At 49.1% G+C, this 17,829-nt stretch overlaps 1 protein-coding gene across 1 annotated transcript; it reads right to left on the bottom strand.

Annotated features, from left to right (window-relative positions):
- Positions 1–452: 452 nt before the first annotated feature.
- On the bottom strand, positions 453–17,804 carry LOC149340161 (selenoprotein S-like). Its single transcript, XM_089548910.1, has 4 exons — positions 17,558–17,804; positions 16,494–16,625; positions 12,420–12,535; positions 453–1,217 (listed from the first exon to the last, which is right to left on the bottom strand). The coding sequence occupies exons 1-4, from the start codon at positions 17,640–17,642 to the stop codon at positions 966–968; spliced, it is 585 nt and encodes a 194-aa protein (XP_089405036.1). The 5' UTR covers positions 17,643–17,804; the 3' UTR covers positions 453–965.
- Positions 17,805–17,829: the final 25 nt, after the last annotated feature.

Here is a 17,829-nt window from a genome sequence, read left to right as displayed (position 1 = left end):
GGCAGAGGTGAATTGGAACCATATGCGCGAAGGCAATGCCCTGGCTCACGCTTGCCCGAGGGGTCGTGCGGCGGCACGAGCAGACGATTTTCACGGCTACCGGAAGTGTGCCCGTGACGCCGTGGCTGCCATGGCTCCAGCGAATGACAGCGTGTGGTGGCCTGCCGACGTCACGGGACTAGTGACGTCTATTTTCATGATTTTAGTTTCAAAATCGGTCACTACGAGCACACCAATCGGCCCACACATTTAAAAAAAAGCAGTTTTTAAAAATTTATAATAAATTGCCAGCTCAGTACCGAAGACTCATACTTGGTGTGAATGCTTCTTAGCATTGAAAACATTTAGAAGCAACTTTTAATTCGTTGCACAATCCCTTTAAAGCATCTGAACTGTATTTGAGGTCTTTCATGCTTCTATAAATATTTGAGACAAGAAGGATATGCACAAAATACAGCTATGTAAATTTATTCGCATAACTGTGTTAAAAAAAAATACCACTCGAAGTCCCTTCTTCCGTCATTACCGTTGGTCACGCACCATTTCCAGTAATGACTTCATATGTCTGCATGCTTGGAGCTGCCTTTTTCACTTCGGGACCAAGGTCACTTCGGTTTCATAGACATGGCCCACAATGCATGCACCAAGGTGAAATCGAATGGCAAAATAGGCCAGGGTTCATGTTTCTGCAGCTGTGGTGATACATCACTCCAGTGAAAATAAAAAAAGACCTTGACATACCGCGCTAATTTAAATTTCGTCAGGCAGACTAACACTTAGCTTGCCACAAAGTGTCATTCTAGCAGAAATGAAGCATTTCGGCAATGGTCCCACTACTGCAATGCTTTGCAACAACAACTCCAGTTTGAACTATTCCACTCCACAGCATGTCAGTTTCAGTGAGAATACAGTAATGCCTTCACCACAGCTGCCTCAACAAAAGGCTGAACCCTGTGACATTAACCTCATCCGCCCTGGTTGACACACCTCCTTTCTGGCCGGTAGGAGGAGCCCCCCGAAGAACCCGTGAGTGGGTTATAATCAGAGCCGCGCAAGCGTTCGCCATCGTCCCTGCTCCCCTTCGGTCTCCGTGAGAGTTTGCTTGACTCAGCGCTGCTCTCTTCGGCACCTACGTTGCGCAGCTTGGAGCCTAAGCCACGGCCCTGCTGAAACTGCTCCCAGTTGTCAATCTTCTCTTGTCGCTTTTGCTCTTCAAGCTGCGGGGCATGCAAAAAAGACAGACACAATAAGTGTGGAAAATAAGAAGCAAAGCAGACATGGTGGGGCACGAGAGGTCGAGAACAGATAACCAGAGGTCCTTCAGGGTAACTGAGTAGGTTCCAAGGGAAGGAAAAGGTAGCAGGGGGCAGAAGAAAGCCAGGTGGGCAGAACTCATTAATCTGGTGCAGGGAAGACTTTCTGGAAATCATTGGGAGAGGCCTCTCAACTGCAGTGGACATAACTGGGCTGGTGGCTATGGTGATGATGATAAAGCGTTTGAAATGTGAAAAACTAGGCCAACTGGTATAAAGCAAAGAAAAATATGAATGGCCTTTGTACTGTAGTAAAATATTTAATGGGTTTATGAGGGTTTAACGTCCCAAACAGACTCGGGCTACGAGGGACGCTGTAGTGAAGGGCTCTGGAGATTTCAACCACCTGGGGTTCTTCAACATGCACTGACATCACACAGTACAGGGGGCCTCTATAATTTCAACTCCATCGAAATTAGACCACCGCGGCCGGGATCGAACCCGCGCCATTCGGGTCAGCGGCCAAGCACCATAACCACTGTGCCACCGCAGCAGCTGTAGTTGAATATTCGTCATGGTGGAAGAAAGAGAGGTGATCAACAGTGGTGCGAGAAGCGGCCAGTTAGTGCGACTTTTACGCATGGTGCAGCTGCAAAGGGCAGCACCAGCACTGGGGCCTTTTTTGTTTTCTTTCTTTTTGCGTTTCTATGGGCACGCGGCATGGGCGCTTGATTTCGATCGTCTGCTTGGAATGACTCTTCTTGGTTGGGCAGCCATCCCATTATATTTCTGCCCACATTCCGGGTTACAGTTCGACTCGAGGCCGCATGAGTAACCGCTTAATTGATAGCGCTGGCAGCTGCCTTCTCAGCGCACAGCTGCATTAGACTGCAACTTTGAAATTTAGGAGAAACACTGTTAATATAATGGCATTTACTGAAAGCACTCAAGTGAGTACTGCTTAACATGCATCCAGAGGGGTGCAAGAGCACAGGACAAAAGCCTCACAGCTGCCAACATCTACAAGCTGTGATTTTGGTCTAGCTGTCATGTGTCTCATGTTACGGAACAACAGAAGGGTGTATCAATCAATTTCTGAATTATGTATGCAATGTAATAACCCGAGTAGACTTTTTAAACGCTATTTCTTATTTTTTATCCTAAGAAAAGTAATCAAGCATTATAAGCAGGTCACTGGTCTCATTTAAAGGGCCGCTGACCAGGGTCCGGACATTTTTGAAAAACAAGCCCACTGCATAGACGAGGCATCGAAGATAACCTCTGCAAAATACTAGAGCCATGCGCGCCCCGAAAAGCTGCGAAAATTCAAATCAAAGCCTGCTCGTTCTTTCCTTCAACAAAAATGTCCCCGCCACACTACTCTGAACCCCTCTGACGTCATGGGAGTTACTTTCGCTAAAGGCATTCCATTGGTGCATCATTCTGACTGACGGGAGAAGGTTGGGCGTAGCCTTGGCGTCGCGTCGTCTGCACAACGCTTTCCGCAGCGCCTTCTGTTTTGGCACATGCCTACAAACCCGCATGAAGGAACAACAACAACAAAAAACTGCGGAGGGAGCGTACGGCGACAGCCTCGGACCCTAGCTATAAAAAGTACAAAATAGTAAAACTGAGTGAGACCCAAAAAGAAAAATAGAGAGCGCTTTGGGAGACCCGCTGCTCTCCCCCCCACCCCCCCCCCCCTCAAATTGACCGGGTAGCAAGCAAAAACCAAGAAAAGAATTCTATTCAAGGTGGGGCCATGACGTAGACTTGTGACGCACTCCGTGAGACACCACGCCTCCGGCTAACATCGGAGGAGGAAGGGTGATTTTGCCTTGCGGAGCCTACTCGATGAGGCGCGAGAGAGAAAAAACTCGAGGAGGGAGAGGAAGGAGAGGAGGCTTGCTCCAAGAGAGGTAGTTTTCAACCAGAGGGTGGTCAGGGGCCCTTTAAGGAAACTTGCATCTGTCTAGCTGAATGCTTAAAACAAAATTTAAAAAAACAGAAAAGCTAGAAGCGAAACATAGAAACACAGCCGGCACTGCATATGTTTGGTTTCTTTCTTTATAGCTGACGCACGTACAAACTGTGGCAAGCTTGGGCCGCATCAGATGTCAGCGAGCACACGCCCTTGGTTTTCCCAAATCAGCTCCGTGGCTGTGCAGTTTCGCGTTACCTAGTGCTTGCGCTGCTGGAAATTTGAAGCCTCGTAAAAACCATGGGAGATATGCCTTCATTCGATCACACGAAGATCGCCTGTTTGAGATCACCTTTCACATTTGGCGCCTGAACTGCCAGCTTCGTACGCTTTCTCAAGTTTCCCGACTCGACTCGCTGCAGACAGATCTTTTCTGTTTGCCGGATTGTCGCATCCTCACTGTAACACAGTAATTCAGAAGATGCGTTGTTAATCCACTTTGTGCTCAGCGCATGGAATGCAATGCAAACATTTCATCGACGGTGAGGTCGCACGTGCCGGGCTGTGCAGCAAGTTTTAGAGAGAGAAAAAAAAAACTGGAGGGGACAATTAAGCTCCGCTTTAAGCGTACGACATGACAGCATTACTGGGTTAATGCTCATATATGCGGAATTGGTCATTCTGTACTTTACAATCATAAATTGCGAGGAGTCCTCATATCATTGCTGGTGCAGTGGTGCAGTAGTTAAGCAATGCGCCACTGCCCTGCGACGGCAGGTGCTGCCACCGGTGGGGCTTGCGAGACCTAGGTTGTTCTTTCCGAGCAACATCTCACAACCAATCATTAAATTAACTGCCACCTGCCACGGTGGGCAATTTGCCCACAATCTAACAGGCAGGTTGATGATGATGCCACAAGGTCAAATGACCTAGGTGGCCCACGTAGGTTGTTTCTCGGGGACTACTCATAGATTTTTCATTCACGGTCAACGATGCCAACACCCTCCTTTCTGCAACACGGGCTTCTTAATACTATTGCATTAAAGCTGCTTCAACTGAAATAACCACCGTCGAAATGACTGCTGCAACCTTAGTCATGAGAACATGGTCTGCACAGAGAATAGGCTTTCGCCATGCTTCCAGGAGAGTTCAGTCTTGGGGAGCACTGAAGAGCAATACCTGCTCTTTGCAGGTTGCTCTCAGCCGCTATTGCAGCCAAGCAAAAAGAACTTGTCTCATATTAAGACATAATTACGCATTTCTTGCAGTAGCCAAATGCACAAAAAATTTAAGACAGCAAATGAAAGCACATTTCTGGAGTCGCCATCGAAGGAAAGACATGAGGTGGTCAGGCACACTATTGTATACCTGTAAGCTGAGCTGCCAGTCACCTATCAGGGATTTGTATCGGTGACATGATGCCATGAAATGGCTCTTTAATTGATTGATGACACGAAGCAGCAACAAATCACTGTATGTGCCTCCAAGGTGCCGAGGCGGCAAGCGTTGCGCACCGTCTGCTTGAGTCTTTCGGGTCGGAAATCGAAGCATTTGGACAGTTAAGCTGACCCGAAAGACGCGGGTTCAATCCTGGCTGCGGCAGTCAAATTTCGATGGAAGCAAAATTCTAAAGGCCTGTGTACTGTGCGATGTCAGTGCAGGTTAAAGAACCCCAGGTCGTCAAAATTTTCGGAGCCTTTCACTACGGCGTCCCTCATAGCCTGAGTCACTTTGGGACGTTAAACCCCCATAAACCAAACCATTTATTTACCCTAAAGGCTCTTTCGGGCATTACATATGAGGGGGGAGATTATGTAAATTGAAAAGAACATGTATGTGAAGAGAATTCTACACACAGGAAAACAATGATAGCATATTGTCACGACCAGAGGAGCCGTGAAGGTAGACGTCAGAAAGAACCCAAGACCGGGAGCCTTCTTTTAATTATCGAGCCAGCTTCCACGACACCGAACAGAACAGCGCGCCACGAGAGCCCACTGCCGCTTCGTCGTCGTCTTCGACTCAGCGCGGAGGCCGCGCGGCGCGTTAGGCGCGTGGCATTATTCCCCCCCGCGAAAGCAAACATCGTCTCGATGTGGAATGGGGTATGTACAGTGAGGGGAGGAGGAACAAAGAAAAGACTGGGGGTGAGGTGAACTATACAGTGCGCTCTAGATGACATGCAGGGAGAGTCAAGTACACACGTGGGGTAAGGGGAAAAGGTACGAAACAGCGTGAACACAGCGCTCAGTCACGCGAAAAGTACGGCTTTAAGCGCACTACATGCACGATTTCAGGCCGTTGACGCTGAGGGCCGGCGACCACAGTTCCATGGGGGACAACTTCGTAGTTGACGCTGTTCAGGCGGCGCAGGACTCTGTACGGGCCAAAATACCTATTTGAAAGCTTTTCGCACAATCCCTTGCGGCGCACTGGTGTCCACACCCACACGTGGTCGCCCGGCTCGTAGTGCACGTCCCTGTGCCGAAGGTTATAGTATCGGGCATCGGCGGATTGCTGGTCCTTGATGTGCAAGCGGGCCAGCTGACGGGCCTGCTCTGCTTGCTCCACGAAGTGGCCAGCTTCAGGGGGAAGCTCTGCGTCGCCGTACGGCAGCATGGCGTCTAGCATCATGCGGACCTCTCTGCCATACACGAGACGGAACGGGGTGAACTGGGTGGTTTCCTGCGTCGCGGTATTATATGCGAAGGTGACGTACGGCAAGACCTCATCCCAGGTTTTGTGTTCAACATCGACGTACATCGAGATCATGTCCGCCAATGTTTTGTTGAGCCGTTCCGTTAGACCATTGGTTTGGGGATGATACGCTGTTGTTGGTCAATGAGCAGTATGGCTAAGCGCTAAGATGTCACGTAGGAGTCGGGCTGTAAACGCCTTGCCGCGGTCAGTAATGATGGCCGATGGGGCGCCGTGTCTAAGCACGATGTCGTGCATAAAGAAGTGGGCAACTTCGGCGGCAGTACCTCGCGCAAGGGCCTTCGTTTCAGCGTAGCGGGTCAAGTAGTCTGTGGCGACTACGATCCACTTGTGGCCGGAAGACGAGAGAGGAAATGGCCCCAGGAGGTCCATGCCGACTTTGTCGAATGGTATTTGTGGCGGCTCGATGCACTGAAGCAGTCCAGGAGGCTTGAGCGCGGGTTTTTTTCGCCGCTGGCATTGCCGGCATGTCCGGACATAATGCTTGACACTTGAAGTTAGGTTGGGCCAGTAATAGTTCTGCTGGATTCGGGATAAGGTGCGGGTAACTCCAAGGTGGCCGGAAGTCGGTTCATCATGGCAGGCAAGGAGGACTTCATCCCGCAGATCAGACGGTATGACGAGCAGGTAAGTTGTCGGACTTGAAGTAGAGTTCTTTTTATAAAGCACCCCTCTCCGCAGGCAGAACGACGATAGTCCACGAGCTAGGTTTCGTGGTATTTCAGGGCACCCACCTTCGAGATGTTCGATGAGCAGACGGAGCTCGGCGTCGGCACGCTGTCTGGAAACGAGTTCAGATGTGCTGACCGCTCCAAGGAAGCTATCATCGTCGGTGGTGTCTTGCGGAGGAGGTTCGACGGGAGCGCGTGACAAGGTATCAGCGTCGGTGTGTTTCCGGCCTGACTTGTAGGTGACGGTGAAATCGAATTCCTGCAGGCGTAATGCCCAACGTGCTAAGCGGCCGCAAGGGTCCTTTAAATTTTTCAGCCAGCACAGCGAGTGGTGGTCGGTGACGATACGAAACGGTCTGCCATAGAGGTATGGGCGGAACTTGGCGGCGGCCCAGACTACCGCTAAACATTCTTTTTCCGTGGTAGAGTAGTTCAACTCAGCACGCGACAGTGCGCGGCTGGCGTAGGCAATTACTTTGTCGACACCGTTTTGCCGCTGAACTAGAACGGCGCCAAGACCGACGTTGCTCGCATCCGTGTGCACCTCCGTATCGGCATCTTCGTCGAAATGTGCCAGGATGGGCGGTGATTGGAGTAGGCGTCGTAACTCGTCGAAGGCAGACTGTTGTTCGTTGCCCCAGGAAAATGATGTGTCATCACGGGTTAGAAGCGTCAGAGGGCTGGCGAGCTGGGCGAAGTTTCTAATGAAGCGGCGATAATAGGAGCACAGGCCTAGAAAACGACGGACTGCTTTTTTGTGGGAGGGGACCGGAAAGGCAGCAACGGCAGCAAGCTTCTCTGGGTCAGCGCGGATTCCATCAGCACTAATGACGTGCCCGAGGAACTTCAATTCGGTGAACCCAAAGTGGCATTTTTCTGGTTTGAGGGAGAGGTTGGCGGATCGAACGGCTTTGAGGACAGTCCTGAGGCGGTGCAGATGCTCCGTGAACGTTGCGGAAAAAATGATGACATCGTCAAGATAAACAAGACAGGTCTGCCACTTCAAACCGGTGAGAACGGTGTCCATCATTCTTTGGAACGTGGCAGGAGCACAGCAGAGCCCGAATGGGAGGACGCGAAATTCGTACAGCCCGTCCGGTGTAATGAAGGCGGTTTTCTCACGGTCCCTCTCATCAACTTCTATCTGCCAATAACCACTTCTGAGGTCGACCGAAGAGAAGTACTTGGCTTGACGAAGTCGGTCGAGGGAGTCGTCGATACGCGGGAGCGGGTACACGTCTTTCTTGGTCACACTGTTCAGCTTCCTGTAGTCGACGCAGAACCGTAGTGTCCCGTCTTTCTTTTTCACGAGGACGACAGGAGACGACCACGGACTGCTTGACGGTTGGATGACGCCGTCTGTGAGCATCTCTTCGACCTGTGTTTGAATAGCATCTCGCTCACGAGGGGACACACGATAGGGCTGCTGATGGATGGGTCGGGCTCCTTCATGCGTGATAATGCGGTGTTTAACTATCGACGTTTGGCGCACTTTGGACGACGACGTGAAACACGCACCAAACTCCCGCAAGAGGTCCTGGAGTTGCCTCTTTTCAGTGGGTGGAAGGCCAGGATTTATGTCTACGCTGGTGACCGCTTCGGCGTCAGCTCCAGGTGTGTCCTCCGCACAAGCAAAGCATTCGGCCACTTCCTGAACATGGTCAACGTAAGCGATGGCTGTGCCACGGAACAGATGTCGATGTTCATTGCAGAAGTTGGTGACAAGGACCTCTGTACAACCGTCATGAAAGGATCCAAGGCCCCGTGCCACCGCAACCCCCTTAGTGAGTACGAGGGAGACATTAGGCTCGATAACCCGGAGTCCCCTATGTGGCTCGTCGCAGGTAACTCTCGTGAGAATGCTGGCACGTGGTGGCACCGTAACGTTATCGTCGGCGACTCGCAGGGCGAACCGAGAACCCTGGTGCGCAGGTTCTTCTGTGGCCATTGCGGTAGAAAACGTCACCAAGCGGTTCGGGAGGTCTATGATCGCACCGTGCTCGCGAAGAAAGTCGATGCCAAGGATGACATCGCGAGAACATTCGCGGAGAACGAGAAAAGTGGCAACGAATGTGCAGCCTCGAACCGTAACCCGGGCCGCACACATGCCGAGTGGTGCGACAAGATGTCCGCCTGCCGTGCGTATGTCGGGACCGTCCCAGGGTGTCGTCACTTTTTTCAGGGCCGTCGCAAGCCGTCCGCTAAGGATAGAGTAATCTGCGCCCGTATCAACCAACGCGCTGACCTCCTTTGTGTCGACGAGAACAGGGATATCCAAGGAGACCCTGCCTTCAGCACGGCCCGTCGATGGCTGTTGTGGAAGATTCAGTCGGTGCGGCGGCGGAACCTGGTCGGCGACTGGGGTTGCGCTGTCGGAGCGATTCAAGCGGCGCGTTGGGGGAAACTCTTCGGCGATGCGGCGTTCGGCGTCGGGGCGATTGGGTCGGTGCGGCGGCGGAAGCGGGTCGGCGATTGGGGTTGCGGCATCGCGGCGATACGAAAGGCGCGTCGGGGAAAACTGTGCAGCGATGCGGCGTGCGACGTCGGGGCGATTCAGTTGCTGCGGCGGTGGAAGCTTTGCGTCGGAACGGCGTTCGGCGGCCTCGCCTCCAAAGGCCGCCGGAGCTAGTTTTCCCGACGAGGGCTCGAGGAACCACGTTGTCCTGAGGCGAAACGGGACCCAGAGGGCGAAGACCGGCGTGGAGAGGGCGATCGCGACTCGCGGCGCGGAGGAGATGGTGAACTACGCTGGCGGGTGACATACTCGGCGATGTCTTGAGGGCACTCTCCAGGGCGTGGACGGGGGCTGTCGACAGAAAAACCGCGTAGTCCCATTTCGCGATAGGGGCACCGCCGGTAGAGATGGCCCGCCTCACCACAGTGGTAGCAGAGCGGGCGTTGATCCGGAGTGCGCCAGAGGTCAGTCTTCCGCGGTGCCTGGCGCCGATCCGCCCAGTAAGGAGTCGGCTGGGCAGAGGGCACCGCGACCAATGGTGCGGTGTAAGGCGAAGGCCCAGGAGATGGGGCCGCGCGGCGCACGACGTCCGCGTACGTGACTGGCTGGACAGGAGTCGGGTACGGCGAGGGATCGTATGGGGTCGGTTGCGGCGCCGGCACAGCTGCAGCGTCTTGTGCCCTGAGTGCCTGTCGGACTTCCTCGCGGATGACACTGGTGACGGAATCGACGCGAGGGGCAAATGTGGCTTGAAGGTGCTGCAGCTCCTCGCGGACCACGGAACGGATGAGTTCGCGAAGGGAGTCCGGATTCGTCCTGGGATCATGGTCGAACCGGTCCAACGTTGATAGAGTCGACGTTTGGCGCAGTTGCCGGTCGTACTGATGGGATCTTTGCTGCAGCAATTTCTCCATATGCACGGCGTCGGCCAGGAACTCCGCGACGGTGTTGGGCGGGTTCCGCACGAGGCCGGAAAAGAGCTGGTCTTTTACGCCGCGCATCAGGTGCCGCAGCTTTTTTTCTTCAGGCATGGCCGGATCGGCGCGATGGCAAAGACGCTTCACATCCTCGACGTACATGGCAACACCCTCATTGGGAAGCTGAATTCGAGAGGACAGTGCACGCTCTGCGCTCTCCCGACGGTCGCTGTTAGCGTACGTACTCAGGAGCTGACGTCGAAAGTCCGGCCACGTAGAGAAAGTATTCTCATGGTTTTCGAACCACGTTCGTGCATAGTCTTCAAGGCTGAAGTAAACGTTACGCAGCTTTGTAGCGTTGTCCCAGCAGTTAAAGGTCGCGACCCGTTCGTAGTGAGCCAACCAGTCTTCGGCATCTTCAAACAGGTCGCCGTGAAAGGGCTTAGGCGTGCGTGGAGTCTGAAGGGTGAGATAGGTGGGGCTGGCTGCAGGGACAGTCGTAGGCAGGGCGGGCAGTGGCGTCGCCATGAGTGGAGTGGTAGTTGAAGGCGCGCTGACAATAGGAAGGGCCTCGGGGGACAGGCCGCGGATCCTCCGGCTGGCACGATGGACAGGGGTGGTCACAAGAGGCGGACGCGTCGAGTCGTCCTCAGGAGTAGAGAGCATCGGCCGCACCTCCACCAGTGTCACGACCAGAGGAGCCGTGAAGGTAGACGTCAGAAAGAACCCAAGACCGGGAGCCTTCTTTTAATTATCGAGCCAGCTTCCACGACACCGAACAGAACAGCGCGCCACGAGAGCCCACCGCCGCTTCGTCGTCGTCTTCGACTCAGCGCGGAGGCCGCGCGGCGCGTTAGGCGCGTGGCAATATAATAAAAGCATAGAGCCATTAGCAGAGGAAGAGCCACACATAAAAGGAAGTAAACATTTCAAATTGATTACATACTCCAAACAACAATTTTTAATCACAGAAATTGTTAAAAATTTCACAGCTTAGAGAATTCGTCAAAGCTGACTGAAAGATCTTTTATGTGCTGTAGCAACACTGGGCTATGAGGCATGCTACAGGAGTCAGAGATAGACAGAACTCCAAGGCTCAGACGATGGACACAAAAATGCAATAGTCCCGGATCGTATGCTTAAGCACCTCACCATAGATCACAAAAGCAGCCACAAAGAATGACGATTATGATGAGATTGTTGCTAAGCCCTATGAAGTAATGGCAACTTACAGGCCTTGCAAGGACCTGACTGAAACGAGCAGGAAAGAGGAAAAACAAAAGAACGCTTCTAAGAACCCCTGCTCTCGAGTTCCCCATCATAGAACACAACGAAGATCCGAGTGCATTACACCATAGCTCGTCTTTACTACTTTCATTTTTGGCAGCCATGCTTCAATGAAGGCAAAATGAAAAAGGCGCCTGTGTGCTGAGCGATGTCAGCATACGTTAAAAGGACCCCCGGTGGTCTAAAATAACTTGGAGACCCCTACTATGGTGTCCCTCATAGCCCATGTCTCACTTTGGGACATTAAACCCACCATTTCCAACTTCATTTTTGGCCTGTACAGCACTGCCATATGCTGTATGCTTGTCCCAGTGAAAACTAAGTCCGCCTGCCCAACAGAACACCTGCTGAGCTACCTGATGACATCAAGGCCTGTGTGTAGAGATCAGCGCACTCGAACACTGGTGAGAGTCCAAGCTATGAGACATGCCAGAGTGAGCCTCGCAACATGCGTCACATAAGGGTGCAGCCAAGCTGCGTCTCGGCTTAGCCATTCAAGCAGACTACTACTTCTACATTGCCCCTGAAAGAGGAAACAGTCTTTTCGGTGAAATGAAGCAATGTTTGCTCTTGATGTGGTGGTGGGAAGCACAGGACCTATGCTTGCTTGCAGGCGCCTGCGCGTTCCCTGTCGGCTTCATGCTCATAATCCATACTTCATCCGCTTCCAGAAGGTTTGGAAGTTGACACATACCACGTCGTCAATAATGGCATCGGTGCAGCTGTTTATATACTGCTCTTCAAATTAGCGGGACTTAGTGGTCTCTGGCACACAAAGAACATTCATTTCAGGAGCGACAGGAAGTTTAGTCCTTAAACGCCTCCCCGCTAGTCGCTCTGAGGGCCTGTACATGTTTTTCAGTGGAGTGGACCTGTACTATAGGAGGGTCAAGTACAGGTCTTTAGTCTGTTTCATTGCCACTTTGATAATTTTGACAGCAGCTTTGGCGAGCCCGTTGCTCTGATAGTAGTGCGGGATCAAAATGATAATGCATGAACCCCTATTCACAGCTGCATGCACAGCCAAGGCGGAGTGCAGTCAAGCTGTGTCAAGGTTTAGCCACCAGATGTGGCTGCGCTCAATCCAGTGGCAACTGACTGCTTCTTTGTGGCACTAAACCAACCCACGAACAGATGTAGTGTGAGCGGACAAATACATTAAATGTTATGCCAAGTGTCAAGCACGTGTTACATTACCTGTGCCATCTTTTCCTTCTGTTTTTCAGCCAGTGCGTCCTGAACCTCTTGCATCCTTCGGCGTGCCCGCTCCATGGCTTCCTGCCGTTTTACAAATTCGTCCGCTTCCGCAGCTCCTACACGAAGCAAATTGAAATGTGAGATTCTTGTACTTGCGTTATAGAGTTGTAGAGGTCAGTATGCTTGTTCAGCTGTAGGCCGAAGTGCAGATTTGTGGGATAACACAGATGAATAAAGTTGAAAACAAATGGTAGTTCGCATTGTAGATGTTGTAACTTCAAAAACAAACATGCAGACAAGATATTGAAAGCACATATGAACGTGCACACATGCATGCACATAAACACGCAGAGAAATGACCCAGGTCATTCAACATCAATCAGCATCATAGAAAAAGTAAAAAATAACCCCACAACAGCTCAATATGCTGAAAGGTGATTGCCAGCAGCCCTGACCAAGATACGACAGAGGTCGCTAAAGCAGCGAAGATAACATACCTGAGTGACACTCCTGTGCACACTCTCACAAGTCTAGATTTGACAGACAGAGAATAGTCTTTCTTGGTGCGCTGGGCTGTCGTGGGGGTTTCCTGTTACCTTTTACAACAAACTCCACCCTTGCTAGCTATTAATAATAGCCGAGTGGAATGTCCTTCCTGACAGTGTTGTGAATGAAGTTAATTCCCTAAAATTTAAACAGATGTTAATTGATTTATTCCGCAAATGATTCCCGTTGAAGGCCCTTTTTCTTTTTCTTTTCTTTCTTTCTTTTTCTTGTGTTTACCTACTTACTCGCTTGTTTTTCTTTTGAAGTGTTCACAGCTGTATCTACATGTGTCTAAGTTTATGTTCCAAATTTGTTCTTTGTTCTTTGTGACTTGATTACTGTTCGACCCCCCCCCCCCCCCCCTTATGTAATGCCCCCTGGGGCCCTTAAGGGTAAATAAATAAATAAATAAAAAAATATTACCTTCCCAAGTCTTATGCCTGTGATTATATTTTTACTGACCAACAGACTATCTAATGACTAGAGGCCGGATTTTTAGGCACTAAAAACCACGTTTTAGGCGCCATAAATAGGCGGCTAAAATTTCATTTTAGGCACCTAACGGAGAAAAATAGGCACTATAAACTTTATCAAAAGTGCACACAGTTCCGAACTTCAGCACGCAATATCTCCCGTAAAATAACACAAAAACACAGCAGGAATGATTTGGGACCTTAAGCAAGGTGCGAACATTAGACGCTGTTTTTTTTTTTTTAAGGCTGTCGCGCAACTTTTCGTACAATACAAATGCTTCAGCAGAGCGAAAGGGACGGTTACCAACCCTTTTGAAACACTTCGGTATACCTCGAAACAAACAAATCGCTTGTCGTGTCCAAAGTAGAAACAGTGAACACCTTAACAGGAGGCCATGTATATAGAAATAAACATTATTATTTGAGTCATTTACTCTATGATTTGAGTGCACGAATGCGTTTTCGTATGCACGCAAGACTTCCAGCTGACTAGTGTGGCCTGCTCCACCAAGATTACCGCCAAATGCCATTTGATGAAGATGGCATGCAGCTGGGGCACAAGGAACGAAAGTAAGGCAGGTTACCCAGGTGGAAATTTTAATCAGTTAAACTGTTTCCAGCAGGTTTATGGAAAATTTAGAGTTGGTTTCAATTGGAACCAACTGGGAATTATTTGGACGAAACTATAACTTACTCCGTATACTTTCCGAAATGTGGTGCCATCTTGTCGACTACCACTTTAACAGCCAAAGTCGTCAACAAGCTGCCACGATAAAATGGCAGAAAATAGGAAAAAAGTTGCTTCGATATTTTCGGCTGACGTGGTTGGTATTGTATACACAGCCGGCGTAGGTGCAGTGTTCACCACAGCCGACTGATGAGGTCATCTAATGTTGCCACGTGTGTGTTTTACTCAAAACCGAAATGGATTCGAAAGCAAACAGAATCTGAAAGCAAAACCACAGCGTATTTCAGGCCCCTTTTCTGTAAAATAGGGCACTTTTAGGCACCGACGTCGGAAATAGGCATTTATAGGCACTGACACCCAAAATAGGCATTTATAGGCACTATAAAAAGAGTATTAAACATATTGTCAACACCTAATTCATGCTCATATGTAAAAATGGTGCGCCTATGAAGCGTTGAAAAAAATAGGCATTTGCCTAAAATCCGGTCTCTAGTAATGACTGTGCTTTATAAAACAAAACAGGACCTTTCATCCCACCTCACTACAGCAGCAGCTGTATGAAAGATTTTTTTTGGGGTATGCAGCGCTTATTTCGTAGTAAGTCATAACAAGCAACTCTGCATTCAGTTGCCACTTAAAGGGAATGCTGTCCAGGTGGGTCTGAACCACAGAAATGAAGAGTAGAGCCATTCATGGGTGAACAGCGAGGTGTGGCACATCTATCACTTTCACTTCTTCAGCACAGAAGGAAAGAATGGACTGGGAGTTTATCACAGAGTTTTTCAAGTGTCCCTCTACTGCAGCGGGGATGCACACAAATCAAACTAATCTACTACTCTTTAATTAACCCTTTCAAAAATAGCCTAGAAATATGCTTTGAAAGGAGCACAGACACAAATTTTTGGCTGTGTGTTTTCTTTTTTTGTAATGATGCGCAAGACATCAGTAAACATTGATCACCATGTGGAATTTGCCTACAACTGCCTAAATATTTATAATTGAATTTCTTCTCTGTGCTGCTTCAGTTTCAATAGCCGAACGACATCTGTGAGGTCAGCAAAGGTGATGTGAGGCATAAAAGAACGGCAATGTAATCATTGCTTTGCCATTTTAGTTCACTACAATGCTAGAAAGCCAGCAAGCCTCAAGAGCCAGAATGGCAACTCATGAAGAAGCAATGATAATACTGCAGTTTTTTAAGGCTTCATGTGATCTCTACTCAACATTATGTCACAGTCATTGTTTGGCTGTTGAAACTAAAACAACATACGAGAAGAAGTTAAATAATAAATTATTTAGCGGTCGTAGGCAAATACGATGTGGTGATTCATATATAGTAATGTCTTATGCACTGTTACAAAGGAAACATGCAACTAAGATTTCGTGTCTATACTTTTTTAAACCGACATTGACGACAAACTGAAGTTGGCCTGTATCGATAGACTTTGTATTCTAATTACAAAAAGACCACTCTCATCAACGACGGAGCTTTCATAAGCTACAAAAAGATAAAAAATAAAATGAAATAAAGGTGCCACCATCATCAGCCGATTTCGCAAGTAAGCTGTGTACGTTGACATCAAATTTTTGCTGGAAACCAGTCCGTCTCAGTATGGATGTTATGAGTTTGATTTGAACGGCAGAAAAAATTTTTGAACTCCGTTTTCTCAGCTGGGCAAAAAAAAAAAAAATTAACATGCTCAGAAAGAGCAAAAGAATAGATTTTTAAAACAATAATTGGCTAGAGCTGTCTTCAGGGTCTATAAGGTCCATGAAACGCTGTGAATACATGATTGTGTTCATCATCAGAATGCCTTGAAGCACCATCTCTGGTCCTTTTCAATTATTTTTTTGATTCTTAACAACCCTTCACTATTTCTGCTGCATCATTACAGGTTATGTTACACCACTTAAAATGTAAATGCCACAACAGCACAGTTTTGGTGTCTAACCAGAGTGAAAACGGCTACTGTGCCTTTCTTTTTCTCAATCATTTATTATTATCATGAGGTTTCTACGTCATATGAGCTCATTCACAAATGCACTACTAAAGAAAAGACTTCAAGAATAATGGGGCATTCTAGTGTGCCAGCTACAACAATCCGAGGAGCAGAGGAAACAGCAATTCTTGCGGCGAGTTGAACTGCAATGAAAGCTTGAAGGATGCTTGAAAGAACCCCAAAAAAACTTTTTTGCTGCACGTGTGATCCACTGTGATCCACAACTTAATCAGTTCTACAAACCAGAGAGAACTTGCCCTGAAACAGCCACACACATTAGAGCGTGACAAGACCATGATTCAACATAACTGCTCAGTGAACTCTGCAGTCACAGTATAACAAAAGATTAACATGCAATGCACTTTACCATAGTTTTGCTGCTGTTGTGGTGTGCTTGACCTCCATGATGGCAGATATGAGCCCAGCTTTGTGTACAGTACGTACAAGCCTATGAGCCCAAAGGTGACAAACCATCCATTTGTAGAGATGAAATCGAGAACTGAAAGCAAAGAAACATTAATAAGTGCCACAGCAGCAGAGAATATAGGTAGATTTTTAGCAGCCCACACATCTCCAGCAAAATAAACATCGCGCGTTCTTCAAAGGAATCAACTGTACACCTAAAAGAGTGTATGGTGCTACCTTTAGCAGGCATGCAAGCTATTCAGCAATGCATACGAGTGAATGATGTCAGTCTACTTTCCGCTCGTGCGTTTCACCAAGGGCCACGTATCAATAGTACAAACAAGAAACAGTAGAAACATCATCACGCACGGAGTGTGCGTGCAGGCAACAAAACAACTAGTCATGGCAGAAAACCATGCGCACCTGCTGCGCTAATCATAGAGCTAACTATTATGACCACTGAGGCAAAATCGTGGGTATAACACGGGATGGCATTAGCACACAAACGCACAAGCCCTTTGTCATGAATAAGTGTAATTCGGTTAGCACTGCAAAACATTACTAGTAAGGTAAGAATAGTGTGCAGTTTCTTTTCTTCCGTTCTCATCCCGTAAAGAAAAGAAGAGAAGCTTGCGTCCTTGATGCGTGAGAAAAACATGCTCGGGGAAACGACACATCAGCCTTGAAGAAACGGAAAACGCCACGCTCGAGTAGTGAACGCCGTTAACACCCATTATGTCCGTGAAGGCTTGTGCGCTCCATTTTACAATCTAAAACATTATGGACCACTGCTCAAGACAATTTCATATCAAACGACCAAATCAGACATATCTAGTACGCGACGGTTCGAGAAACTAGGGCTTCGCGCGGTAACCTACTTTACGGCAGAGCGCAGCCGCAATGCTGCAGCATATCGCAGTCAGTGGCATTCTACGACTAAAATAATTAGCATTCATACAATGAAACAGAAAAGCACGGTAATTGCATGGGACACGTCATGAAATTGCGCGCGAATACTTCGCTTACCAGTATCAGCGAAGCTAGGATCTGCATCGCTCTGTCCAGGGTAGGAGTTCGCACTTCGGTCGAACGAGCTGTCGATAGACACCATTGTGCATCGGATTTTTTTCGGAGGAAAAATGTTACCGAAGAGATTCCAATGGGTCAATGAAGCAAGAGCGAAAGTAAACGAATCGGGACGGCACTTCCCGCACTGGCTTGCACAGCACAAGCGCTACATCATGTGCGTGTGTACGACAGCGGCGCCCCTTGCGGTCGTGAACGAAGCGAAAATTGAA

The sequence above is a fragment of the Amblyomma mixtum genome, chromosome 6, assembly GCF_055824585.1.
Source record: "Amblyomma mixtum isolate Tamu chromosome 6, ASM5582458v1, whole genome shotgun sequence".
Lineage (NCBI taxonomy): Eukaryota > Metazoa > Arthropoda > Arachnida > Ixodida > Ixodidae > Amblyomma > Amblyomma mixtum.
This window is presented reverse-complemented; position numbering and strand designations above follow the sequence as displayed.

Bases quoted from the DNA above. Each gene is read 5' to 3' on its own strand.
- LOC149340161 (XM_089548910.1), bottom strand. From the start codon at position 17,642: ATGGTGTCTATCGACAGCTCGTTCGACCGAAGTGCGAACTCCTACCCT. The intron at 16,626-17,557 runs GTAAGCGAAGTA...CTTTGCTTTCAG, and splicing joins TCCTAGCTTCGCTGATACTG to TTCTCGATTTCATCTCTACA. The intron at 12,536-16,493 runs GTAAAGTGCATT...TGCTTCGTGTAG, and splicing joins ACAACAGCAGCAAAACTATG to GAGCTGCGGAAGCGGACGAA.